Source organism: Theobroma cacao, chromosome 4 (genome assembly GCF_053813885.1).
Source record: "Theobroma cacao isolate CCN51 chromosome 4, ASM5381388v1, whole genome shotgun sequence".
NCBI lineage: Eukaryota > Viridiplantae > Streptophyta > Magnoliopsida > Malvales > Malvaceae > Theobroma > Theobroma cacao.
In genome coordinates this window covers 2,323,930-2,347,548 of record NC_142642.1, presented here as the reverse complement: position 1 = coordinate 2,347,548, position 23,619 = coordinate 2,323,930, and the positions used below count along the sequence as shown (strand labels likewise).

At 34.7% G+C, this 23,619-nt stretch overlaps 6 protein-coding genes across 8 annotated transcripts; 2 read left to right on the top strand and 4 right to left on the bottom strand.

Annotated features, from left to right (window-relative positions):
- Nucleotides 1-524: 524 nt before the first annotated feature.
- Nucleotides 525-3,735, bottom strand: LOC18601010 (DHBP synthase RibB-like alpha/beta domain-containing protein). Its single transcript, XM_018118664.2, has 9 exons — nucleotides 3,388-3,735; nucleotides 3,190-3,305; nucleotides 2,813-2,866; nucleotides 2,686-2,710; nucleotides 2,406-2,528; nucleotides 1,747-1,913; nucleotides 1,527-1,596; nucleotides 1,190-1,288; nucleotides 525-865 (listed from the first exon to the last, which is right to left on the bottom strand). Exons 1-9 carry the CDS (start codon nucleotides 3,589-3,591, stop codon nucleotides 782-784), a joined length of 942 nt encoding a protein of 313 aa, XP_017974153.1. The 5' UTR covers nucleotides 3,592-3,735; the 3' UTR covers nucleotides 525-781.
- Nucleotides 3,736-4,463: 728 nt separating this feature from the next.
- On the bottom strand, nucleotides 4,464-8,011 carry TOM20-3 (translocase of outer membrane 20 kDa subunit 3). The gene is made up of 6 exons (XM_018118666.2): nucleotides 7,777-8,011; nucleotides 7,594-7,672; nucleotides 7,251-7,420; nucleotides 7,088-7,135; nucleotides 6,183-6,278; nucleotides 4,464-4,829 (listed from the first exon to the last, which is right to left on the bottom strand). Exons 1-6 carry the CDS (start codon nucleotides 7,870-7,872, stop codon nucleotides 4,689-4,691), a joined length of 630 nt encoding a protein of 209 aa, XP_017974155.1. The 5' UTR covers nucleotides 7,873-8,011; the 3' UTR covers nucleotides 4,464-4,688.
- A 4,156-nt stretch (nucleotides 8,012-12,167) lies between these two features.
- On the top strand, nucleotides 12,168-15,151 carry LOC18601008 (DCD (Development and Cell Death) domain protein). Of its 2 annotated transcripts, none has more exons than XM_007031807.3 (6): nucleotides 12,168-12,306; nucleotides 13,057-13,640; nucleotides 13,803-13,903; nucleotides 14,370-14,453; nucleotides 14,553-14,663; nucleotides 14,787-15,151. In XM_007031807.3, the coding sequence occupies exons 2-6, from the start codon at nucleotides 13,067-13,069 to the stop codon at nucleotides 14,829-14,831; spliced, it is 915 nt and encodes a 304-aa protein (XP_007031869.1). In that variant the 5' UTR covers nucleotides 12,168-12,306; nucleotides 13,057-13,066; the 3' UTR covers nucleotides 14,832-15,151. The 2 variants fall into 2 exon arrangements, with proteins under 2 accessions (XP_007031869.1, XP_007031870.1); XM_007031808.3 differs by having other exon boundaries at nucleotides 12,305-12,444.
- Nucleotides 15,152-15,893: 742 nt separating this feature from the next.
- LOC18601007 (transcription/mRNA export factor) lies at nucleotides 15,894-18,024 on the bottom strand. Its single transcript, XM_007031805.3, has 5 exons — nucleotides 17,915-18,024; nucleotides 17,737-17,824; nucleotides 17,574-17,668; nucleotides 16,649-16,725; nucleotides 15,894-16,345 (listed from the first exon to the last, which is right to left on the bottom strand). Coding segments are annotated over exons 1-5 (336 nt in total). The 5' UTR covers nucleotides 17,917-18,024; the 3' UTR covers nucleotides 15,894-16,271.
- A 214-nt stretch (nucleotides 18,025-18,238) lies between these two features.
- LOC18601006 (Peptidase family M48 family protein) lies at nucleotides 18,239-21,288 on the top strand. Of its 2 annotated transcripts, none has more exons than XM_088805835.1 (9): nucleotides 18,239-18,570; nucleotides 18,663-18,720; nucleotides 18,935-19,005; nucleotides 19,103-19,282; nucleotides 19,575-19,671; nucleotides 20,166-20,275; nucleotides 20,366-20,499; nucleotides 20,579-20,758; nucleotides 21,009-21,288. In XM_088805835.1, exons 1-8 carry the CDS (start codon nucleotides 18,325-18,327, stop codon nucleotides 20,712-20,714), a joined length of 1,032 nt encoding a protein of 343 aa, XP_088661961.1. In that variant the 5' UTR covers nucleotides 18,239-18,324; the 3' UTR covers nucleotides 20,715-20,758; nucleotides 21,009-21,288. The 2 variants fall into 2 exon arrangements, with proteins under 2 accessions (XP_088661961.1, XP_007031866.1); XM_007031804.3 differs by having other exon boundaries at nucleotides 18,240-18,570; nucleotides 18,938-19,005.
- A 270-nt stretch (nucleotides 21,289-21,558) lies between these two features.
- On the bottom strand, nucleotides 21,559-23,174 carry LOC18601005 (Emb:.1 protein, putative (Protein of unknown function, DUF642)). Its single transcript, XM_007031803.3, has 3 exons — nucleotides 23,028-23,174; nucleotides 22,426-22,944; nucleotides 21,559-22,267 (listed from the first exon to the last, which is right to left on the bottom strand). The coding sequence occupies exons 1-3, from the start codon at nucleotides 23,083-23,085 to the stop codon at nucleotides 21,693-21,695; spliced, it is 1,152 nt and encodes a 383-aa protein (XP_007031865.2). The 5' UTR covers nucleotides 23,086-23,174; the 3' UTR covers nucleotides 21,559-21,692.
- Nucleotides 23,175-23,619: the final 445 nt, after the last annotated feature.

Genomic DNA, 23,619 nt, shown 5'->3' with positions numbered 1-23,619 from the left:
ACCTCAAATTGAAAATTCCATTTGATTAATACTGCCTATTATTTTCGATTTAAACATTCAACAGTACAAGTCCCCATTCCATTCAAAAGGAAGAAAAAAAAAAAAAGAGAATTTGCTTTTTGTGAGGGATGATTATCAACTTCGATTTTTTTAAAAGTAAATGTAGTTATTTGATTTTGATTATTAATGGTTATTTTAAGAATTATCATTATTAATGAAATATGACTATATTGATATACCATATATTAAAATATAAAAATACTATAAATATTTTTAAAAATTAAATATTATTTAAAAAAATTTCAATCCTTCCGCAAGGAAAATACTAGTTCCAATTTAAATTAGCCAAAACAAATTTCTTCCATTTTGCAATAATAAGAATATTTTGTTTATTTTTCAAAAGTGAAAGTCATTGAATGGATAGTTATTTTTTATCTTTTATTTTTGGACAATAATATCATAAAATACAATTAACACCTTTGGGCTTTGGGTTATATCGTTTCTTGCCAAGCTAAAACCAAAGCTTGCAATGAGAATGGAAGCCTTAAACCAGTTTTCCCTGGACAGGGTGTTTGATACAAAATGGTTAGTGAGAGAGTTGAAGACCTATACAATACCATTGCTTGACCTCCTTTACACAACATACACAGTTGATCTCTTTGTGGAGGTGGAAAAATCTCCAACAAACCACGACGACAAAGAAAGCAGAACCACTGATCCGACCTTGAATCTGTATGAACAATGCTCCTCTTGTCCTGTAAGTCTACAAGGAGCAAGACTCCTACGTGGCTGAAGGGATGAGTTCGTCTGCGTAGACAGCAGATCCATCATCTTCTTCTGTGACCATCCAGTGTAGTTTGGGTCCCTGAGCATCATACATATAACAAATCGGATTTGTTGAGAATATTGCACAATTAGTTTCTTCTTTCCTCTTAAATGAGTGTTGCATCCCTTTACTTATTACAAGGTTACTTGTAAAAATCTAAGATAACAAGCAAAGCTTAGCCAATAGCTAACTAGAACCAAAGTCGGACAAAAGAACTATATTTGTTCAATAAAAGTTAGATTTCTTAGGTTATAAAAAGATGACAGAACTCATCCCACCACATTGTCTTGATTCAGGAATACAAGTCATACCATATGTAAGCAACAGTGTAATCATAGAGAATTATGGCATGTATATACTTACCTTTCCTTGCCGTACAATTTTTGGAGAAGCCCCAGTCATATCAACAACAGTAGATGGATCAGCCACTCTTATGCCACCATCAACAACAAAATCAAGACCCTAAAGTGGAATAAAATACAGTTCAATTGTGAGAAAAAAAACGAATGAATAAAGAGTTATCCAATAAAGTAAAATAGCTCTTCTAGGTGATTCAATAAAGAGTTATCCAAGAAAGATTACTGTTTTGCAAGAATAATTTATCTGGAAAGTAATAGTTACTGCCATAGCTCAAGTTGAAATTATAAAGTTGATAGCTTAATCAAACTTTAAAGATAAATTAAACCAGACAAACTCATACCTCTGGTCCATATATATCAGCTATCACAACTGGATCTATCATCCACTCATTTTCTTTTGGCCACTTGACACTAACAAAAAGGAACAGACATTAAGAATAAAATAATAAGGCATATATGGGATACAAAAGCAGAAGCTATATATCTAGTTTGCTTTATTATCCACCATGAAAATAGCAGTTCCATCAGCTTTAATGGCATCAATATACACTTGAAACCAACCTTGTGGATATTAAAGGTGCGTCCATCTTTTCTAATATTGCTTGACATATGGCATCATCAGGCATACGTACACCTACATTTTTCCTTGCAGCATATTTTTCTTTTGTAGTGCCATGCCTCACACACTGTTTAGGCAATTCTTTGCTTGCAGTTAAGATGAATGTATACTGTTTCCACAGAAATTTGTTGTACAAGTTAAAAACATTTTCTGAAAACATTGTGGAACATATCGCTCATATTAACATTCCACTTATTTACAAAAAAAAAAATTTATATTAACATTCCACTCATGAGATACAAAGACATGCAAGGGAAACAGACTTAAAAATTAGCAGGTCCAAGAAAATGCACCATGCCAAAACACCTAATATGGTCATAAAGGTTCTATATGGAAATCTATATGCCTGCATCCATTGTCCAACATGGGGAGAAAAAATAAGCAGAAAGATCATTAACATTAAAGCCATTAATACTAAGTGCCGAACAAGAAGAATTTCTCCATAAGAAACCACGGTATGGTGGATCCAACTAAAGATCCCCTCATGTTCTCCACACATAACAATGTGTTGCTTCTATTCTGGCTCTATAGTGCCACTAATGGGTACTTTTAAGGTTCCTTCTGCAAACGATGATCATGGCAAAACAAAGAGTAATCTTACAGGCCCAGGCAAGCAATGCTTAACAGCTCGAAAAATATTTGCGTGACCTTGGCCATCACCACAAGGGAACCCCATTGTATAAGTGTCAATGTCTCGAAGAGAGCGGCATAAGATACTAAGGGGCTGCATTGACAGTAAAAAGACATGAAAGATCACAAAAATTAGATGCATGGAAAAATTGATAAGCTTATTATGGTATGACAACATGCACCCCAAAGCATATTCATCAAAAAAGAATAATTCATTGCTAGTGTCAAGTTTGTAAAGTATTGAAATTTACCTTGGAAGGTTCAATATCTTTTATTCTGCAATAGGAGAACAAGCAACAGGTTTTATCAGCTATACATTAAATTAGAAAAATGCTTAAGACCTCTGAAATTAGAACAAAAAGGACAACCGCTATCTACCTACGAAGACGTTCAATGGATGAATGGCTTCTCAAATGACAAACTATCGCATACCTATGAACAAAGAAAACATTCACAGTCACCAAAACAAAAACTTTGATTTAAGAAATTCAAAAGAAGTTGTAAGGCCTCGTTTGGACCTTACTTTAGTACTCACATTTTGCTTCAAGTAAAAAACATTAAAAAAAAATCATACTAAAATACTAAACTGTAACACAAGCTGATAAAAGCAAAATGATGCGTCTTTATCCTATTAAAAGAGACAACTTAAAATTGAACTTTTAATTACATTTTACATCCAAACACGGCCTTTGTTTTTAGAAACAAAAGGGAAAAAGTAATAAAAGAAAGTAAGGAGAGAGCTTTTCAGTTCTTACACGGTATCCGTAGGAATAACACCAACAGCTCCTTGTTTTAACAGTTCAATTACAGGTTCAAGCTTCCAACTATCTGTTCCTGACGGATCAGCTTCCACATAAACCAGCTCATCCTCCTGTCAATTTCCTTTTTTTTTCATTTAAATTTTCAGATATTACTAGTATTATTATTCAATTGAGAATAAATTCAAATTAGACCTTGGCGAAGCGAGGAGCAGAGTACTTGAGACGCTTCGGACTCCTTTTCACGGCCATAGCTAAGACGCGAACCCGACTGAGGTTAACCGAGTCGAAACGGACACGGCTGGAGTACGGCCCCACAGGCGGTGGTGCCGTTGCGAATGAGTGCCAAAAGGAGAGCGACTGAGTGAATTCGCTACGGTACAGTTTCGTTCCCGCCATTTTAAGGAAGCTCGAATTCTATTAGTTTTATCTGGAACTCGGAAGAGCTTTTGAAAAGCAGTTAAGACAAAGAGCAGCAGCAGTTACATTTGAGAGATCAGCCAAAGAGAAGCTAAGGAGAAGGAAGAAACTTCCATCTTTTTATGTGTTTTTTTAAGCTGTTTATTTTTTAGTACGTGGGCTTATAAGAATGGCCCTCCTCTTCATTTTTTTCCAATAGACCTGAGCTTTGGTTAATGAGGCCCAAATTTTGGTCCAATACTGGCTTACTGCAGTGTTAGGCCCGGATCAGCCCATAGATGTTCTTCTTATATATTTCTTATCTGGGCCTCATGATGACTGGTCGACATTTAGGCCCAATTATTTGGTCCAATTTGAGCCAATCTGACGAGGATAAATCATAAATGTTTTTTTTTTTTTATAATTGAAAAAAAAAAATTCAAACTTTACTTTTTAAATAGAAAGATCATACACTAACTAATAAGTCAAATACTCAAATACGACAAATCATAAATGTTAAACATTTAAACTCTATTTAATTAATATTTATCATGTAATTGAGTGCTTAACTTTTATTGTATTTAAAGAAATCTTTATTTTTTTATCTACATCTAAAAAATCTTATTCTTTTATTATATCCACATACCTTTAAATTTTAATCATTTTTAATGAAATTCAATATCGACATTTTCTATTCATATCACATATAACATTCATATCACATATAACGTGATGACATAACAACTACAGTGAATTTTTTCCCTCTACCCTGTCATACTAGTCCCATCATACACCACATGAATAAGAAACCTCTCCACATAAACCAATTTTTCTTTAAATGGCTAGCATTATAATTGAAGCTGTAGCCCAAGTGCACAACGTTGACATGACGCATTTCTTATCTTTGGAGAAAAATTCATTGTTTCATACAGAAATGACTTCTTTTTTTAACTTATTTGATCATTGGTTCATTGAAATGGAAGCACTAAGGTCAAAAAAAATAACTAACAAAACATACGATTCTCAATTTTTCTCCCACTGTCTCAACCCAGAAGCCTCAAGGCTGTTTGAATCCCCCAAGGGCATGCATCCATTGCTTATCGTGGTGGTGGTGGTGGCGGAGAAGGTGGCATTTGAGATTTTGCAAACCCAACCCATGCAACAATGCCAACAGCAAGGATTATCCATCCAAATATGTCGTACTTGAGATCACTACTTTTCTTATTCTTTGTAGCGGTCTGCAACAAGGTAAACAGAATTTTATAAGAGAAGGCCTAATTCAAACACTTAAAAAGTCATCAAACTTAGCATGTCCTTCTAAGAACATAGTGCGCGAGTAAGCACTTCAAATGCAACAGCCAATCTTGACATGGTTTTAACAGTCACACCTACAATCCAGGACATAGGACTGAACAATAAAACAGGATAATTCATTCCCAGTCCAATAATTACTTTATTCATCATGACTAAAGCATTTTATTGGGAAATGGAGAAATCAGCAGTGAAGATCACTATCCCCACATAACTGAGCTACATGAATGCTTTACCTCCATCCCACTCAACCTATGTTTATTATGATGTCAATTCCTTTCTAAATACTTAAGTATGTGTCATCTTTTACATGCAGCATGCTTTTACCACTTCACTCCTTCAACAAAAACCAAATGACTCTGATGCACAAAAGCATTCTAGATCTATCATTATACATTATTCAATCATCTAAAGCCATCTCTTGATTTGTCCTCTGCTGCTGCAGCTTTTCTCATTTCAGTCTTGCTCATTTCAGAGACATGTAGTGTAGTTTTCTAACTATTCAATAATTAGTTAACATAATGCATGATTGATCCTCTGGCCATTGTACAAAATTTCTCCTATGACTTGGTATCACACATTATCTCCATGTCACTTCTCTCTTTCGTCTGAGCTACTCTAATCCTATGGATACCACTCTGCCCAAGTTCTCCTTTATAAGTAGTCAAACTCAAATGATGAAAATAATCACTCTTACAAACTTCCCGACACTCAGATCTCTAAAATTGATAAAAACCACAACATAAGCTTGTGGTTTTGAACCACAAAAAACTAAGCTAAATAAACCTCCCCTCTCACAGCAAGACTTCCATAATAAAACACAAAATCCATAAGCTGGATCCCTATCTAAGTGAGTTGCATATGCACTTCCACCTGATGCCTGAAATGGCAGTGTAAATGCAAAGTCCCCTAAATAACCATAATATGTATGCACATGGTTTGGGTATGCACTTTCACATGATGCATTTTATGTATGGAATGGAGGTGCAAATGCAAAGTGCTTTAAATTAACCATAATGTTTGTGACCCATCAAACTTTGATGTTGTTTCACTAAAGCTATAAACAAAGTTAAATGTAGATCAACTTAAAATAAAGATAAAACAACAACTAAGTGACTATTATCCTTTATAATGCCTATGCAAATAGTGAAAAAATCTTTGATCAATTAGGTAGCACATGGCAACAGAAGCCAAACAGAGATAATAGGGGAAAAGAAGGGAGGAGGGGGAGTGCAGATGGGAAGATGAGGAACATGAAAGGAAGAAATTTAGACCATTACCTTTGTTGAACTGGACGAAGTAGAAGTAGAAGGTCCAGCCCCAAGTGTTTGTTGACCTAAACCATGCTTAATAATTTCCTGGTGTAATTCTGGAGCCTGAGAAAAGAGAAAGGATGTTTTTAATATAGAAACAACTAGATATATTCACATGAACCACATATAAGGATAATCACGATTAAAAAAAGACATATGGGACCTTTCAAAAAAAAAAAAAGACATATGGGCCAGTTTGAACTCAACACCTCCCTCTAGTCTCTAGCTTTAAGAGTGAAATCTTTAACTGATTGAGTTTAGCAAAGGTAGGAAATATGTCCCTTTTCCTTTTATTCTTCATATCTTCTTAGGTCGAGATGTGTGTATGCCCTTGGAATGGTTCTATTACCACAAATCTTGACTTTTATTGATTCTGGAGTTTAGCAGCTTGTAACAGCTACACCTGACAGAATCTAGATCGCCATTACTCTACTATGGAACAACAAATGTGAGCTACAGCCATATTCATCTCAATTTCACAGCATTGTGTCTCAAGGGGGAGAAATTATTCTCACTTGCATAGTAAATGCTAACACTCAATAGCAATCACTTCATGAGACCTCCACAAACCTCAATTGTGCCAGTTAATAACAGCTAGAGAAAACTCCCAGTAAGGTAAATATGAAGTCCAAAACAATCTTCAGCAATGTTCACAAAATAATCCACATTTAACATCTCAAAAATAATCCACTGGCATTCATCTAATAGTCAGGAAAATAGAATCAATATCCTCCCATCAAAGTCAAACAAGGTCCACCCAAACTTTCATTAATAAATACAATACATTGTACCAAGCTATTCAAAGGTATAAATCACATGAAACATACGTATTACAGAAGAACAAATCAATCTAAGTAAAGATTGAGAAGCACCTTAGCAGAAATTTCTAAAGATTTGAGGTAAACTTCATTGCTCGGGTCCTACAAATACACATAACAAAGCTAGATGTCAAAAAAAAAAAAGCATTCAACCATGTACATAAAGATACATCCAAAACTGTTGCAACCAATGTTTTAACAAACAAACTTATATTACCTCATCAACTGCTTGCTGGAAATATTGAGCAGCCTTCTCGAAATAAGGCCTTGCCTCGTCCTCCTTGTTAGTAAGAAATGCAAAAGAAGTCTGAGCATTTCCCAAACACCATAGAGCATCATGCTTTTTAGGGTTAATTGACAAAGCCTCCTCTAGCTTCGAAATAGCATCTATTTAAAATAATAATAATTCAATATATAACCTAAATTAATCATTTTTATAATCACAATAAATTTTCAATAGCCAAAAATAATGCCACAAATTAATTCTTCTATTTATTAATAAAAGAAAATTACTGTAACTAAAAACTAATTGAAAAATTACAAAATATATATTTGGAAACCTTGAATCATTTTCTGGGAATCTGGAACGCTTTGAAACTGAGACAACTCCAGCAAAGCTCCGGCCCATCTGGTCAAGTTCTGTCAACAAATAATAAAAAAAAAAGTAAAAATAAGTTAGCAAAAAATCATTTTTTAATTAAAAAATAGAAAATTAGATCGGAGGAAAAGGAAAAAAAGCGAACATCGGCGTCGAGAGGATTGGCAGCGTAAGTAGCTTCGGAAATTTTACGAGCTTGCTCGAAAAAGAGCAGCCTATCGAGTTCGTTCGACATTTCCATGGCTGCTCTTGTTTAAGCTTTTAAAGATTTTACTTTCCTTTTTCTGGTTCAATCTTTCTTGTCTATAGGCTTTCAGTACGAACAAACCTATGAGCGTATCTAAGTTAAGCTCCGCGTGTTTCAAAAGAGCCCTAAAGAGAAAAGGAGTGACGCTGGCTTTTTAAAGGCGACCGCTGTACTCGGAATTGCAAATTTCTTTTTTTTTTTTTAAATAATAATAAATAAATTCCTCCAACACTCTATTTAATGTTATCTTTTTCCGATGAGCATGTTATATTTCATTTTTTTTATTCTAAAAATGTTTTTAAAATATTTTTAAATGAATAGATAGATTAATTTTTGAATTTAAGATATTTTGATAATTTTATTGCAAAAATTAACGTATAATATTTTTGAAATGAAACTTATCTATAAATAAAAAATAAAAAATGGCAAAAAATATAAATGAAATTTCTTAAAAGAAAAACACTTGATTCTAAAACTGGGCTTTTTCTGGTTTGGGTTTTAGGTTAATGGACTTCTTTTCACAAATGGGCTTTTTGATGTTGAGACTAAACCTTAGCTCGAATATATCAGATTATGGGCCGCAATACTCACAATGGGTATGGGCTTGGGTTTTGTTTCTAGAAGGACAACCGAGTTAGGCCCAATTAGAGCTCCTGTCATGGTCTAGTCTCTACATTTGGGCTTTATCCGTAGAAGGTACGGACTATGCATGCACAACTATTCATCAACAACATAAATCTAGCATACATGCATTTAGTATAAACTAATATAAACGGGTGAATTCCATTTATGGCGTCTAATTTTTTTTATTTTGATTCCACTTTAATTCTTTATCTATGAATTGTTTCATTTGGATCTTTAATCCAATTAGACTTTATGTCATGATTTAGTTTAGTCTCCATTATTAGGGAATGACATTCTATTGTCATGGATCGATATTTTCAATCAAAAGACATGTTTGATATAAGGAGGAAGATGTATGTTTATATACTTAAGATCAATCTCATCTCTTATTAATATGAGATCTATAACATTTTGCCTCATTCAATTGTACAACGCTCTTATTACACTAACTCATTACTTATAGAAAATAAGAACCTTTACATTAGTCCGCGTCTACTTCGACTTTTATATCTCTTATGAAGGTTTTATGTCAGTAAAGATTTAGATTTGATATGATATTACTTATCACAAGCTCACATTTTCAACCAAAATGATATAAATGATAGATGAAAGAAGTCTCATATTTATATACCTAAAACCCATCACATTTTTTACTAATTTAAGATCCATTACATGCATATTTAGGCCTTATGTTGCTTTATCCTCCAAACTTAAAAGGCACAACCGATACATGCATGACTAGTCAGCGATGATATAAAACTCTAATATATGCATAAGGTATAACAAATATAAATTACTAAGTTCTCTTTTGTTTTGATCCTTTTTATGACACTATTTTGTTGACAATTAAAAAAAAGTCAATGTGAAATGTTAAAAAAATATTTACAAAGCATGCCAAATAATCTACAACGTGAGCATCGCATCAATTTTAAATGAACAACTCAATGAAAGGAACATAATATAATCATTTCAAAAAAGTTAAAAGACCTAAATGGAACAATTTAGAAGTTACTAAGGTTAAGGACTAAAGTAAAATGGAATAAAAAGTTAAAGGACCATAGGTGGCATTTAACCAAAATAAACACAAGATCTATCTACAAAGTACAACAAGCGCATGCATGAATATAAAATGGTTTCAATCTTCTCACCAACTATTCTCTTGTTTAGCTTGGGTGGGTAAAAGATTAGGCAAGACTAGAAAAATCTTTTGATATTGATTCCACACCATTTAAGTTAACTTTGTAACCAATCTCACCAACCATACACACTAACAAGTTAAAAATAATAATCATCATAATATCATGATTTTATTACAAATCTTTATGCTATAAATATTGCCATTGTCTGCTGCTGACTAGACATAACAAGAAATTTGAGGAATACTTTGTTTTGGTTAAACGACAACTAGAATTTGCTTAAAATGACTTGACTTTCCCCTTTGATGAAACAATGGACATGGACCTAGTAGCATAAAAGAAAATGATTTGCCAGCTAATTTCAAGGCAGAAACCATAAACAAAAATCTTTTCCTCATCGAACAAGAACTTGTGAGTACAACAACATTTGGGCCTTGTTTATCTGGAGACAGCTTAAATGTGTGTTTCTATTTGTTGGCACGTTCAAAGGTTTATCATTTTAAATCAAGAGGGTCACATGGTGTGCAATTTTACCAACAAATAAATATGCATTGGTTTATTCCTTTTGTTAGCCCACAAAATGTATGTTTAGTTGGTGCCCACTTTTTTGCATGACATGTTATGGGGTATCATTATCTCAATCAATATTTCAAAATAAATAATAGTTATTCCATGTTAGGTTAAACTCAAATTGATAAAATATGGGTTAGAGTTTGAGTAAATATCTTAGATTCAAGTTTGAATATTGTGAATGAAAATATTATCAATAGTATAGTCGAAATATAAATTATTGAATTTTTATGACAAGTTTATACCATGCCTTACATGCTACCAACTTTTTTTTTTTCATGTATATGATTGTAGTTTTTTTCTTTAAGAAAAAGATATATATAATACTTAAATTTCTAAATTATTTAATAAAATTTTAAAAAGTTATTATTCTTTTATTATTTTCAATTAAGTCATTATATTTTTATTTTGTTTTAAATAAATTCTTATATTTTTTATTTTAAATCAAATAAACTCTTATAATTAATAATTAATTTAATCAAAACATCACTTATCATTATATATCATGTAATATTTATGTAGTATGTTGCTATTTTATAATGAATAATGACATGGCATGATAACATTGTCATATAATATTTTTCGTTGTTTACGTTAACAGCACACGAGTATAAGAAGACAAATGGTATTTCGACACAATTACTCAACCATTAATTTTAAAGACTTACTTGATTAAAAATAAAAATTTAAAATTTTTATTAAATTTAATATAAAAATAACAGTTTATTTGTATTTTTTAAAATAATTCAAAGACTTTTTTGAGTATTACGCCAAAAAATAAAAATATAAAATTGATTTATTTGGATTTAAATTTTAGAACTTGAAATTTAAATAAAAATATATAATGCATTAAATTCGAATAATTTAGATTTTTCAATTTATGAATTAAAATCAAATTAAATAATGTTTATTCATTATTTAATTTCTAACCGATTTTCTTTGTATTTTTTGGGCTATGAATAATAATACGGCCTTCTTAATTGTTGACAGATTTGAAATTTAAAACTACTTTTAAGTTAACTAATTAATTGGAATGATAGCTGTTCAAAGTGAAAGAAAGAAGATTCCCTGCCTATGTTTGAGGTGGCACTTTTATGACCGAGAGCGCAAAAACATTACTGTAGACCAAACGCAGTCGAGTTTCACCCACACCTACCAAACCCCAAGTGCTCCAAGGGGATTGGTGACCTGTGTAAAGGCGTCATTCTTTCAAATCAATTAGCAGATCGACGGTGCAGGGAACGAGTTTGCCGACAGTCACTGAATTTTGTCACCTGCTTAAAACTACAGTGTTTGCATAGATTTTGACCAACCGAAAGTTAGTGCTAAATCACAGGCGCGGTTTTAAGTGCGTGTAACGTGAACCATGTGAAAGGGGTTAGGGGTTCACATATATTTCATGAAAGTCAAAATTTAAAGAAGAACTTAATTCACATGTTTTGTCCATTACTCACTTTTTTTATCGGTTATTTTTATTATTTTTTGAATAATATTTATTTCGAGAGATTTGTCTCGATTAAAGAATAATAATTGTTTTGCATGTATGGTTTGTGTCTTTTTTTTAATTTTTATTGTTTAGATTTTATTTATTGTATTACTTAACATTAAAAAAAAGTAAATTTTAAAATGTATCTAAATTGAAAAAAAGATAAAATTACTCTTTAAAAGTAAAATTTTGAACCGTTGCTTTTATTAAATATGGGTTTGATGATATATTTGGTCTGGAGAATGATAATAGAAGGAAAAAAAAAGAAAATATTAATAAATTAAATAAATATAAATATTAAATTCAATTACTATTATATTATTGCTAAAAGACAAAAAACTGTTTTACACGCTGACAAAGAGGCGTGTGGACCATTACAACTCCAGCCACACCGCACTTCCTTAATTTCAAAACACTGACGCCACAATTTTTGTTAAAAAAAAAACCGAATTGGCGAAAGCCCGAAAATACTCAAAATCTGGAGGGGTATTTTCGTCACATCAATCTATAAATACAGTAAAAATCCCATCGTTCGTACTCTCTCTCTCTCCCCAACCCTGTGTCGTGTCTTGTGGGTTTCACTTAACAGCTAGCAACGATAAAAGGATAAAGGTACTCTCTTTCTCTCTCTGTCTTCCCCTTTTGGATCCCCAAATCTAGGGTTCTTATCTATCCATCAAAATTTGCTTCTATATCCTTTGAATCAATCCTTATTAAGGCTAAAACTTGAAGCTTTACTTTGCTTAGTTGGTAAATTCTGCATCTCTTTGTTTAGTTCTTTGTGAAGTGCCATACATTTTATTATTATTAATGATTTTGATTTTGTGGGTATTTTTGTAAAGATGACTATGTTTCTGGGTTTTATTTTTTTGGGATTAATTGTACTGTGTTGGGTTCAGATTAGTGGAAATGTTGGTTGTCTTTGAGTCAAGTGGAGTTGACTTTAAGTTTTAGGATTTCTGGGCTCTGTTTTTGTGTTGACTAAATGGTGGGAAAGAGAAGGAAATGGGAACTGTCAAGTTTTTGCTTGTTTTTATGTTAATCCTTGATTTCTGTGTGTTAGAACAAATAATGGTTTAATTCTTAAGAATATCTTTGGGTTATTGTGGTTATTGAGTAGAAACTGAAGCTTCTTGGCTGATGGGGTTCCCGATGTTGACTGTTTAAGTTTTGCTTAATCTTTTCTGTGTGTTAGCTAGGTAAAAATTGAACAAAGGCAAATGATGACTTGTCGCCTTCATTTTCTCGTTTTGATGTGGTTTTGATTTTACAAAATATGGATTTGTACGAGTTGTTGAATCTTTGATGTATTTTTATGTCTTCTTGTGAAATTAACAACTCTTTGTTGGCCTCTCTTATTAGAATTTGCAAAATGGAGAGCATCAATAGCTTTTGGCAGTTGGGTGATGATCTTCGAGGACAATCAAAAGTCTCAGAGGATCACAAATGGTTAATGGTTGCCTCTAAACTGGCTGAACAGACAAGGATAAAGGGTGAACGCATGAACAATCTGGATCTGTCGAAGGGTCCAGCTGAAATAAGAACAAGGGATAAATTTGGGTTCCAGGAAGACAACAAATTTGAGAACCTTAACTTCAACATGTTGAACTTGGACTCCAAGATTGGAGATAATGCAAGCAAAAGTTCCTTCCGAAACAGTATTTACAATATGAATGCTGTTTACCAGAAAAATAACAGCAATAGCCTTGGAAACCTGGCTGGCAACAAATATAGTGGCAACAATCACAGCAACAAAGATGTCAATAATAACAGCAACACCAACAATAACAACAGCAATGAGAACAGCAACGCAAACAATGCTGCCGACAAAAGGTTCAAGACTTTGCCTGCAACAGAGACACTCCCAAGAAATGAGGTGCTTGGAGGATACATCTTTGTTTGTAACAATGATACAATGCAGGAAGATTTAAAGCGCCAGCTATTTGGTAATTTCCATTTTCTCATGTCAACTTTTTTCCCTCCATTATCACTTTCTCCCGGAAAGAGGTCATTCCATCTATTTGAAGATGTAAATATCACTTCATAAATTTCTGTTATTAACGTTATTAGGTGCGATTCTTACATGTTGCTGTTATCTCATTTGATAGGTTTACCACCAAGATACAGGGACTCTGTTCGGGCAATTACACCTGGCTTACCTCTGTTTCTCTATAACTACACCACTCATCAGTTGCATGGTATTTTTGAGGTTTGTTCACCAACTTTATTCACATGTAATACCCCTTTCATTTCCTCTAGAATGCTTGAGGCTGTAGGTTGATTAGGCAATATTGGTTTTTCTTTCTGCCTTTAGGAGTTCCTTTCTCTCTCTGAATGTTTGCATTTGGCTCACTTTCACTAGATTAGGATTTAGAAGGTAACAAATTGAATATTTTATGTGTTTTCAAGTGCTTTGTGTGACAGTCATTGAAGTTCATCAATTTAAATTTTTGATGGATGTGGTTCTATGTTGAGATTGCTCTCACCACCCAGTGCCAAAGGAAAAAAAAAAAAAGCCTTGGATGTTTGAAGTTTGTAATACCGTATTGAGTAGGCATTAGGGCTTAATTTATGTATCAAATTCATTTGTCTGGAGAAATTGATGTGATAATCATTTAAACATCTTTATTTTTTTTCCTCTCTTATGTTGTTTGTGTTTTTTTTAATATGTACAGGCAGCAAGTTTTGGGGGTTCAAACATTGATCCAACTGCTTGGGAAGACAAAAAGTGTAAAGGCGAGTCAAGGTTTCCTGCTCAGGTAAAGTTTGGATTTATAGTTTGTAGGATTTTCACTTGTTTGTTTCCATGGAAGATTGCACTAACTCTATTTCTTTTATTTTTTTCCTTTGATAAATAGGTGAGAATCCGTATCAGGAAACTCTGCAAGGCATTGGAAGAGGATGCCTTTAGGCCAGTCCTGCACCACTATGATGGTCCCAAGTTTCGTCTTGAGCTCTCAGTCCCTGAGGTATGGCAAACAATAATGAGTTCTCTGCAACGAATTGTCTATTCACCTATTTCATGTCAATTTTTTTTTTTAAATCAAATTCTTTTATCTGAAGCTCACGAGTCTCATATCATATTTTTGCAGACTTTGGATCTATTAGACCTTTGTGAACAAGCCGGCTCTCCATAAGCAAATTATTAGCTGAGTGCAAATGTAGTAGGGTTTGTGGTGCACGTTGGCTGCCTGCTTTGAAGAGATTTACCATAGAGCGCAAGCTGTGGGTGTAAGTCCAGTTGGTGAATCATCTTGGGAAAAAGCAGGAAATGGCATTAGCCAGCTGAATAAATGCATTTTGTGTCTTGTGAAGATGCTTTGTAAGCTTTTTGCGTTAAATTCTATGAATTAAAATCCTATAGATAGACTTGCAAGATGTGAAAGAGAATGACAAGTACGTGTAATGTTGAAGTCCTCGCGAAATGAAGGCTTTGATGTCTATTTTGTGCCGTTCACTTTCTCCTGCCTTCTTTTTGTAGCTTTGGAATCTGGAAACTTCTTAGTTCACCAGCGCATGGTCATTGCATATTCTTGATTTATCACCTTAAACACATCTCTAAACAACCCGGTAGAGGCAACTGCCAGCTATTGCCCTGCTTTGAATCTCTGGGTCTCCTGGTGCGTGTAATCCCTCATAGGCAATCCGAAAGTAACATACAAAAACCATTAAAATTTCCTAGCCACCAGCTGTATGCGCTAATGGACCAAACTGTTGGGAGGAGACAGTTTCATTCTGAAAGTGAATTGTTGGTGCAAGTCCTCATTGCATGCAATGTCAAAATAGTGTTTCTTCAGTTTCCTTGCTGACAAAATCTCTCTGGATGTAGATTATGATTCGTATTGGATTTTTAACAATCCCATCAGCTTTCTAGTGTAGATTTAAGTTCAAGCAAAAGATAATATCTCGATAATCTTAGTTAAGTTGTCAATGTAAATGCCCTTTAACCACTAGGCTCACTAGGAGACTTAAACCAAACACCCAAGGAAACAAGGGAACATAATCTTACCATGAATTCTTTGAACAAGCCAATATGTATAGTAATAACTTAATTCAAAAGCTCCAGTTCAAGTGGGGCTTTGATAAAGGTGTATATAAAGGATACTCATCAATGAATTTATGAAGTATACGAAAGGAAAAAAGTAAGCATTGTTTATCATCACAAGGTCTGCCTCCCACAACGAAGAAGAATAATAAACTTAGCTTCAATCACAGGACTTAAGTAATCAACAATGTTAATCCAATGCACAGTTTCTCTGCCCTAAGGTTTCATTTAAAAGTGGCAGCTGACAGTAACAGGGAATAGAAACGATAGCAGACAAATGGAAACATCTATAACTTGCTGATCCCATAGCATCAAGAATGAATACATGATATTCCATCCAACTTGCTGCAAAATCCTAAACATTCCATCCATTTAATGGTATTCTGCCATTTCCAGTAAATAACATCTGACTTGACCATTCACCAAGACCTATTGACAAAGCCAAACCTCTAACAAGGCTTCCATCGAAGCCCATCTAGCAACAGCTCTATAACACTCCCACTTCTTTGACATGAATAAAGCATGCTGATGGTCAAAGAGCGGCGGACACGAGAAATGAACGAATTCTTTGCAATAGCTCAGCCTTTACGGAGTCAGGAATAGAAGCTGCATAAGCAAAGAATTTAACCCGTGATGGACTTGATATGGCAACCAAATGCCAAAAAAATAAAAGGTGACAGAAGTCATGAGCTTAAAAGCAGGTAAGTCAAACAGAGTCCATTTTATTAGAAACCAGCAGCTTGGACTACAGAACAGCATAAAATGAAAAAGAGCATACCAAAATAAAACCAAGGAAATTAAAACATCGCAATTTCTCCGGTATGAACTAATTTTTTCCACTTCCAATGCTTCAACCTATTGATACTGGTAATAACAAGGAAAATATTAGTAACTGAAATAGATTCTTACCTCTGCCTTTGGGTGTGATTAGATGCACAAGGTCATCCACAGTGACATTATTTCTTCCTTTCTTCTTAATATATGCTCTGTCATATATCAAAGTCAAAGACATTTCTATTAAACATCAGAAAAATTGCACACAACATGAAGGATAAAAGTAAAGTAAATACACTGGAAACAACTTAACACTGAAAGAAACAAATAGCTTCTGGGATAAAAAAGTAATCCCGAATAGAAATAAGGCTCCAGTGGAACAATTATCTATCCATGGCATTTCATTTCCTTGTTTGTGTGTCCTTGAGAGAAAAAAATGATGACAGAGGAAAACAAAAGGCTGGAGAAAGAGTTACACAGCTTCACATACCTATCATAAAAAGTTTATTACGTAATTGTTTCACATGGACAAAATCTCCAATAAACAGTCTTTACAACAAATTGCCAGTTACAATTAGATGCATCATCGTCCTAAGCATATCTCAGTCATTGCCGTAACAGAAAACATAAAGTGACAGGCAAATGCTTCATATCTCTCACATTTTCTACATTGCACTGTCTCCAAGTCTATCTACTACTATATCTATACAAAACACAAGGAAGCAAGAATGAAGACCTAAGAACCCCAGAACAATTTATCCCTATTGATTAATCCCCTAATTTAATCCATGGTTGGAAAAATTCTGCTTTTCAATGTATTATGACACAACACAGACTTAATTCAGAGGACTCTACTTTCCTTATCTATGAGGAATGTTCCACAATCTTTCCACTGTCAGATACTATGAATGCTAACTCTCAGACTATTTACAGCTAACACAAAAAAGATTCATTAAACAACAAGAAAGAAGATTAATTATGAACACATACAAAGACTATGAAGCGAGGCAGTTAAAACAAGAAGTTGAGACTGAAAATTAGAGTGGTGAAAATTGAAAACCTGCAAAGGGCTTTCATCTCATCCTTCCATCCACATTCCATAAGCCTTTCTCTTAACAGCTCCATCAACCTCTCCTTTTCCCCACTCTCAATTAACTGCCAAATTCCATCAAATCAGATATAAACAAATAAAAACACCCAAAAAAAAGTTTACTAAAAAAAACCTTGATGTTAATAATTTCTTGAAGGGTGGGTTCTTTCCCTTGATCATCTGCAGCATCTGGGGTCGGTGGTCGATTTACTGAATGTTTCCTGTTCAGGAGAAAAAAAGAATTTTTAATTTTAAAGGTTCGATTTTGATTAAGATTTTGTTTAAATTTAAATAAAAATTAAGATTCTTACATGATGTTAAAGCTCTCAAAAAAGAAACCCAAAAATGGGGAGGAAATTGGAGAAAATTTTCAACTTCGAAACAGCTAGAATAGGAAGAAGGTGAAGAAAGATGGGATTTTTATACTATTTTTGTTTTCCTTTGCCGTCAAAAAACGACGACGTAGGGAGAGTTTGAGACAACGGAAGTGTTTTACCAGATTTGCCACTGGATTTAGTTTGAAACTACGAACAAACCACGAAGTCAACGGCCGGAAGAAAACGAAGTGGCGCCAAATGGTTACCGTAAAACAACAAATAAATATCTTCGAAAAATTCACAAAAAAAAAGAGAGAGAAAAAAACTAACCATTAATCAAAAGAATTTAAACCTGTTACTTAACGCTAAGCTTTCGTCATTCTCTTGCGTGCTTCGAGAAACCAATGGCTTCTTTGGTTCTTTCTTCTCTCTGTTTCTTCCCTTCTCAAAAGCCTTGTTTCCTTACTTCCTCGCTCCGTTTCAGCTTCGGAGCTCCGACGGGTTCCAGGTCCGGTGGTCCATTATCCGTCGGCTTTGGATCGGTCGAGAAGAGAAATGGAAGAATTAAGGTTTCTGTTTACTCCAGAGCTTCTCCTCTCGTGTTTCGTGACCTCGACGCTGATGATTTCCGGCATCCGCTCGATAAGCAGGTCCGGTTTCTGTCGCAAATTTAATGAATTTCCTTTTACACGTATGATTTTTAGTTGAGAATTTCTTTTATTTTATTTCTGTTTTGTTGCAGAATACGCTGCTACTGAGAGCGATTCCAGGGCTTAACGAACTAGGGAAAGCTTTACTAGGTAATTTCGTTGATGTTTTTGCTATATATTTGAAAATCAAAATTATGGGATTTTGTCATATATTTATTAGTTCTTCAAAATCTATGGCTTTCTAAAATTTGCTTTTGGAATAAAAAAACACACGAAGAAAGATCAAAGACCAAACCCAGAGCTTTGTTGGTATAATTCTGGTGAATTTTCAATGTTAAAGAAGCTTTTTTTGAATGCTTTATAGCAGGAACCATGACAGAGCAAATTATGCTTCTTGAGAATATAGGGACTTCGGTTCGTGTTTCAAAAGACCAGGTTATTCGATGTTCAGAAATTGTTGTTTGAAGTTGTTTTACTGGTCGTAGCCTATGTAATTGTTTCAAATTATTGTCTTTTTTCTTTCATTTGTTAGCTTCCGGAACTTCATAAAATGATGGTTGAGGCCTCGGGGATATTGAATATTGAGGCTCCCGATCTCTATGTTCGTCAGAGCCCAGTTCCGAATGCTTATACATTGGCTATAAGTGGTAAAAAACCGTTTGTTATCATTCACACTAGTCTTGTGGAACTTCTCTCACGAAAGGAATTACAGGTCTTCACTTGTCTCCCTCTTTTCTCTGTCGCGAATCAACTTGAAAATTATTGTGGCCCTTTTAGTGTCTTCTGTCTTGACTGCTGCTTTATTTCTTTAAGATATTTGCTTACTTGTTTTTCGTTAGTTTGATTTGGTTTCTCACTTTTTTTTTTTTTTGCTAACGTTTCCATTTTGATATATGTAACTATAAAGGCCAAAATCAAATTGTATGTGTTTTATTTTCCATAGTAGTGCTACGATTCAAATGATAAAATGCCATTAATTTTGTTTCTCTGCTAATTTGGAATAGGCTGTTTTGGCTCATGAGTTGGGTCATCTCAAATGCGATCATGGTGTGTGGCTTACCTTTGCCAATCTACTCACTCTTGGAGCATATACTGTACCTGGTATGTGCTTGGTTCATTCAATCAGTTGAGGCAACTTAGCTACTTTGCTACACTTATAGTTAACTAGAGCACATTATATGTATGAGAAAACAGCGTCTTATGCAAGACCATGACAAGCTTATGGACTTTGAGGATAAGTGATTCTTAGCTTAAATCCATTGCACTTGACCTTTTAAGGATAACTTCATATATTGTTGATGTAACATATATGCTACCTGTGTGCAAAAGTATGGGCTTTGCTTGTCATTTGCTGCTGGCATGTATTCTTGCAGTAGTTTACTAAGGAGAAACAAATGCAAGTATGAGCAGGAGGATTTTCTTTACTGTAACTGGGAATAATGTTTCCAATCTGCTACTGTTATCCTCCAAATCAATTTTTTTTCTTAAACAGCCTAGATTTTGGTTATGAATAAAGGTCTAGTTGCATATATCAGTAGTAGTACTCCACTGCAGTTAATGCCCAACATTGGTTTGAATACCTTTCTTATTCACAGGACTTGGTGGCTTTATAGCTCGGAGTTTAGAAGAACAGTTATTCCGTTGGCTTCGAGCAGCAGAGCTAACTTGTGATCGTGCAGCCCTTCTTGTTGCACAAGATCCCAAGGTATGCAAAATTAACCTCCGAGCTAACATAATTTGCAATTAAATAGTTATGATTTCGTATCTGATTCTAGTTGCGATGCACCTACAAGAGGTTGTCATCTCTGTTTTGATGAAATTAGCTGGTGGCTGCCCATCTATGGCTGATCAGCTAAATGTGGATGCCTTTTTGGATCAAGCTCGCTCTTATGATAAGGCTTCTTCAAGCCCAGTTGGATGGTATATAAGGTGAGAATTGTTTGAGCAGAGCAATTAAAGCTTGGCTAGCGCTTTCCTTCTGATTGTCTAATCAACTAATGATGTTCAGAAATGCTCAAACGAGACAACTTTCACATCCTCTGCCTGTTCTACGTGCTCGTGAGATTGATGAGTGGTCAAGAAGTCACGAATACAGAAGTCTTCTTAAACGTGCAACTCAGATGGGCGTTGTAGAAAAAGTATAGCATTGCTCTGGACCTGGAGTCATAGTTTAAAGCAGCTTTAATAGGTATGAGTTGCATGGTTATTTTCAGATTTTCAGAAGCTTTTACATGCATATCTTTTTCTTTCCTCGTGAAACACTACACTCTAATTATTCCTGAATAGCAAGGGGCTTGCAACATGGCGTCCAAACTATCATGTCGCTATTACCTTGTATTTATTTCATTTTGTTACATTATGTTATAATAATGGACGCATGCAAATCACAACTTATGTTTTTCTTAATTAACTGGATTTCCTTTGGGATGTTTTTTCAGATTCCCACTTTGCCTTGCAAGATTTAGTTCCCATTACGTTTCATGTAAGATATTTGCCAGGCAGAAGAGAGCACAGAAAATGGAGAAAGCACTTGTAAAGAGCATCTATAGCTGCTGTAAAACATTTGTCCATAAAGCATAGAAATTAAAGATAGTTTAAATTTATGGAAGGGAAAGAGATAGTTTTGGGAATTTATAGTAACTTATGCTTCATGCTCAAAGGAACAGAATACTGTATACCGTTTTTCAACAGGGTAAATCAAATATAGCAATTTTGTAATCATGTAGTAAATATGATGCTTGCTTGATTGATAATTTTTCAATCAAGGTTTGCTCTGGAAATTCTCTATTACCAACGAGGTTTGGCACTCTTTCAGCTGCAAAGTTATGGTGCCGAATTCCTGGAAAAGAAACAATGGTTACTCCACCCAGGAAGGTGAGGTTCTTCACCTCCGGTACAGATACCAAACTCTGGTTCCTGCACTCTCGAAATAGCAGCCTGCCAAGATTGTAGACTAGGATTGAATAAATATACCTTGAATCCTCATAATAATATCAATAAGCATCGATCCGGTGTTAATGGAAAAATAATTGCTTGAAGTTCTAATTCACTTGATAAAACAGAAACCAGCAAAAAGGCTTGCTCGACTACATAGTTAAAGAATTGCCTTTTTTAATAACTCATTACCAAAAAATGAGTATGAGAAATAACAGAGAAATCAAAATGTTCGGCTTGATTGCCAGTCTCAGGCAATTGGAGGAAAGCAACAGTACATCATCAACCACAGGGCCGCAGAAGATGCCATCTTTTGTCTGACTTGTTGTGTAGCTGAAGAAACTGATACGCGTTGCACGCGATCCTGCCTCAAACTTCATGGAAGATTTCTGGGCTGATCCTGTCCCATTGCTCTGTACTGTAAAATTCTGAACTACTGATTCAGCTCGAACTTCTACTATAAAATCGCCCTCACAGGCATTGTTGGCATCTCCTAGTGTGAACTCCAAACTATATGCAGAACCTGCTGTGAGTGTTACATCAGTCTGTATGCCAGCTGAAACACCTGAGACAATCTCCACTGCAGCATTGCCATGGGGCACAAAGAAGTGCTTGGAGTCTATGTATTTGATTGTTCCTACGACTGCCCATTGTCTTAATGGAGACAGAACAGGACTTAATGCTGAATCAAGCAGAATCCCTTCGGTAGAATTGCTTAAAAATTCTGGGCCAAATTCAAACCCTCCGTTCAGCAGCAAGTTATCTACGTCCAACCAAAAAGTACAAGCAACATATTAGCGAGTAAAAAAGCAGATTGGGGCAAATAATTGAAATAATCTTCAGAATGCTGAGGTTGTCATATTCCAGATTACTCATTTGGATTAAGATTTCAATTGAATGATATGAACTATTGCTAGTTACCTTTGCCTTGAACCAGTGTTCCGATTGTTTTGATAAGTAATGAGTCGATCACTGGCCAACAAGTGGAGTTGTCATCAGATTCTACTCCTTGGCTTTCAATGACAAGGTTGATGGGTTCCTTCTGACCGCCGAGGCCCAAGTGCTGCCCATAGCTCTGCCATGCTTCCTTGCCATAATGCTGCTTGAAAGAGAAGATCCCCTGACTGTCTGGTCCTGACACTAGTACATCAGCATTGGCAGAACAATTCTGACCGCCTGGAGCTAGAGTGAATGTGAGTATATAATTCGTGTAATCAGCATCGGCTGTGAAAGTCTGGTTGATTTTGCCATCTTGACCCAATTGTACGGCATGTCCATTATCTGGCAAAGCTATGGTTTGACCAGCTGTTACATACTGAACTGTCCCTTGGAATGTCCATCCTGGGATTGTGTTGTTTTCATTCAGCGTAACAAAAGGGGAACCGGTGTTTTCAGTCAGGCTCTTTGGTGGGGATTCAAAATCCGGATTCTGAAGATAACCTGTGAATAAAGATGAGTGTCTTACACTTACGCAATATGACAAGGGAACTAGAAAGTTGAAAAAAAGTTGTAGCTGAATTTACCTGCAGAAGCAAATCCAATGAAGAAGAGGAAGAGGAAGGAAAATATTTGAGGCTGCATCTTCTTTCTTGAGATAGAAGAAGACAAAGCCTTTAAGCTGACTATATGTATGTATTTTCTTCAAATTCTTGGTGGACTAGGTTTTTTTTAATATAATAAAGGAGTTGACTTGGAATTATATATTACTGATTTTAGATCAAAAAGGAAGTTTCCTACAGATCGTTGCAAGGTGGATCCACTAGTTAACAGTCCATCCTATTCTGCATTCAAGAATGCCACCAACCCATATCCCATAGTAGACAGAGTACTTCAATTGTACGTGGGTCAAAAGGAAAAATCTTGAAAACATTATAATAGACAGAAATCATGCAAATCACAGACATCATTGAAATCACATTAGCTGTAGTCAACCATCAATTAGTCTTCTTTGTTTTTCTCTGTCATTCATTACCATTCATTGCTGTATACTAAGCTTTCCTTTTCTTGACGCCTTGTATAATTATGTATAATCATTCCTTTGTGAAATATAATTGATTTAACAATACTTACTCAGACTTTATATGATATCAGAGCATCTCTAGCTCCAACGAGTCT

Coding starts and splice junctions, on each gene's coding strand:
- LOC18601008 (XM_007031807.3), top strand. CDS start 13,067: ATGGAGAGCATCAATAGCTTTTGGCAGTTGGGTGATGATCTTCGAGGA. Junction 13,641..13,802: donor TTTAAAGCGCCAGCTATTTG/GTAATTTCCATT, acceptor CTCATTTGATAG/GTTTACCACCAAGATACAGG. Junction 14,664..14,786: donor TTGAGCTCTCAGTCCCTGAG/GTATGGCAAACA, acceptor ATATTTTTGCAG/ACTTTGGATCTATTAGACCT.
- LOC18601006 (XM_088805835.1), top strand. CDS start 18,325: ATGGCTTCTTTGGTTCTTTCTTCTCTCTGTTTCTTCCCTTCTCAAAAG. Junction 20,276..20,365: donor TTGTTGCACAAGATCCCAAG/GTATGCAAAATT, acceptor CACCTACAAGAG/GTTGTCATCTCTGTTTTGAT. Junction 20,500..20,578: donor CCAGTTGGATGGTATATAAG/GTGAGAATTGTT, acceptor AATGATGTTCAG/AAATGCTCAAACGAGACAAC.
- LOC18601007 (XM_007031805.3), bottom strand. Junction 17,669..17,736: donor AAGAAATTATTAACATCAAG/GTTTTTTTTAGT, acceptor GGAATTTGGCAG/TTAATTGAGAGTGGGGAAAA. Junction 16,726..17,573: donor GAGATGAAAGCCCTTTGCAG/GTTTTCAATTTT, acceptor GATATATGACAG/AGCATATATTAAGAAGAAAG.
- TOM20-3 (XM_018118666.2), bottom strand. CDS start 7,872: ATGGAAATGTCGAACGAACTCGATAGGCTGCTCTTTTTCGAGCAAGCT. Junction 7,136..7,250: donor TCCAGCAAGCAGTTGATGAG/GTAATATAAGTT, acceptor GTGTATTTGTAG/GACCCGAGCAATGAAGTTTA. Junction 4,830..6,182: donor CTTCGTCCAGTTCAACAAAG/GTAATGGTCTAA, acceptor ACCTTGTTGCAG/ACCGCTACAAAGAATAAGAA.
- LOC18601005 (XM_007031803.3), bottom strand. CDS start 23,085: ATGCAGCCTCAAATATTTTCCTTCCTCTTCCTCTTCTTCATTGGATTT. Junction 22,945..23,027: donor CATTGGATTTGCTTCTGCAG/GTAAATTCAGCT, acceptor CTTTATTCACAG/GTTATCTTCAGAATCCGGAT. Junction 22,268..22,425: donor AACACTGGTTCAAGGCAAAG/GTAACTAGCAAT, acceptor GGTTGGACGTAG/ATAACTTGCTGCTGAACGGA.
- LOC18601010 (XM_018118664.2), bottom strand. CDS start 3,591: ATGGCGGGAACGAAACTGTACCGTAGCGAATTCACTCAGTCGCTCTCC. Junction 3,306..3,387: donor CTGCTCCTCGCTTCGCCAAG/GTCTAATTTGAA, acceptor GGAAATTGACAG/GAGGATGAGCTGGTTTATGT. Junction 1,597..1,746: donor GCACCTTTAATATCCACAAG/GTTGGTTTCAAG, acceptor CCTTTTTGTTAG/TGTCAAGTGGCCAAAAGAAA.